Source organism: Sinocyclocheilus grahami, unplaced genomic scaffold, assembly GCF_001515645.1.
Source record: "Sinocyclocheilus grahami isolate Dianchi unplaced genomic scaffold, SAMN03320097.WGS_v1.1 scaffold3972.1, whole genome shotgun sequence".
Classification (NCBI taxonomy): Eukaryota; Metazoa; Chordata; class Actinopteri; order Cypriniformes; family Cyprinidae; genus Sinocyclocheilus; species Sinocyclocheilus grahami.
In genome coordinates this window covers 9,943-11,334 of record NW_015508998.1, presented here as the reverse complement: position 1 = coordinate 11,334, position 1,392 = coordinate 9,943, and the positions used below count along the sequence as shown (strand labels likewise).

The 1,392-nt window shown below is 34.2% G+C and overlaps 1 protein-coding gene across 1 annotated transcript in view; it reads right to left on the bottom strand.

Annotated features, from left to right (window-relative positions):
• Positions 1–1,392, bottom strand: part of LOC107576582 (rhotekin-2-like) — a 10,997-nt gene that overhangs the window by 5,927 nt on the left and 3,678 nt on the right. Inside the window, exon 9 of the mRNA XM_016262734.1 lies at positions 1,201–1,332. Coding sequence (XP_016118220.1) covers positions 1,201–1,332 — 132 coding nt within the window. The remainder of the gene's footprint in view (positions 1–1,200; positions 1,333–1,392) is intronic.

The window sequence follows — 1,392 nt, the reverse complement described above, 5'->3', positions numbered from 1 at the left end:
GATCAATCTAACCATAAGCCATGTTAGCGTTAAGTTAGCTTTGCATGCTAAACTGATTAACGTGCCAAGAAACTTTTTTTTTTTGAGTTCATTCTCGCACTGAAACCTCTGATGCAGAAGTTGCTGCTGCTGCAGGCATTGTTCCTTTCCAAGAATCATCTCACCTGAAACTATTAATGTGACACACAGTGCTTTTACTTACAAATTCATTATTTTGAATTGAACATATATAGAAGTCATTATAATCCATAATTATGTCCCCACTTGACGCAACAAATGCCTCGTTTATAATGGTTTTTATTGTTTTTGTCTCTTTGCACCGGGACACGGCATTACAATATGGTAAGGTCAATCACAACGCACTGGATAGCTGGCCAATCACAGCACACCTCGCTTTTCAGAACGATGAGCTTTGTAAAAATCGATGCGTTTCAGAAAGGCGGGGCATAGAGGAGAAACAATAATGTACAGTATGTGGAAAATAATGTGTTTTTTGAATCTTAAACCACAAATTTCATTACACCAAATACACAAAATAATCTTCTTTTTTAGCAATGTCATATGACCCCTTTAATAAAATTGTGTATAATGTTGTGTCATTTCAATTCCTTTATTATCCTGCAAGGAGTTGTACTAATCTTTATTCCTCTTGGATTAGAAATAAAGTTGTTTTTATTCATGCTGTGTTCATTTTCATTTGAACTTCTGTTCATTCTCACCCATAATTCTGAATCAGCAGTTTTTCATGTACATTCAATTTCTGCACTGTTTGCTCTTCCTGCTCTGCACTGTGCTGCAGCCCCTTCAGGGGCTTGGCCCCGTATATTTTCTTTTATATTTCTATATAGCGTCAAAATTTTTTAGTCACTTTAGCACTTCAAATTATTTTAGTTAGGCGCAAAGGCAACATTTCTAATTATTATTTTTTATCTAATATTTGTTTTATTTCAGCTTTACTTCAAAATGAAAATAATTTTAAATAGTTTTATTTAACAATAACAACACTGTTTTGAAGACAAACGTCTTTTTCTTTGGGAAAAAAATTACACTAATGAATCATGCATAAAACCTGGAATTTTTATAAAGGGTCCACTTTGATTTGTGGTAATTAGATTCAAACACAATAACCCACTTGATCTTAGAACAGAAAAACACTTGCGAGGTAATAAAAAAAATGGCCACTTTAAAAATGTTTCCTACCTTGTTAATGGGAATAATGAGGCTGGGCTCCACTTTTGCTTGGATTTCTTCAGGAGAGTAATAGCATGAAATCTGTCCAGCCTTCAGCACACAGAATAGCTTACAGCGGCGCTGCAAACCCTCAATGCTTTGCTAAATGGACAATCAAAATGCTGATCTTACAAATTTCATTTACAAATGTTAGTATGAATT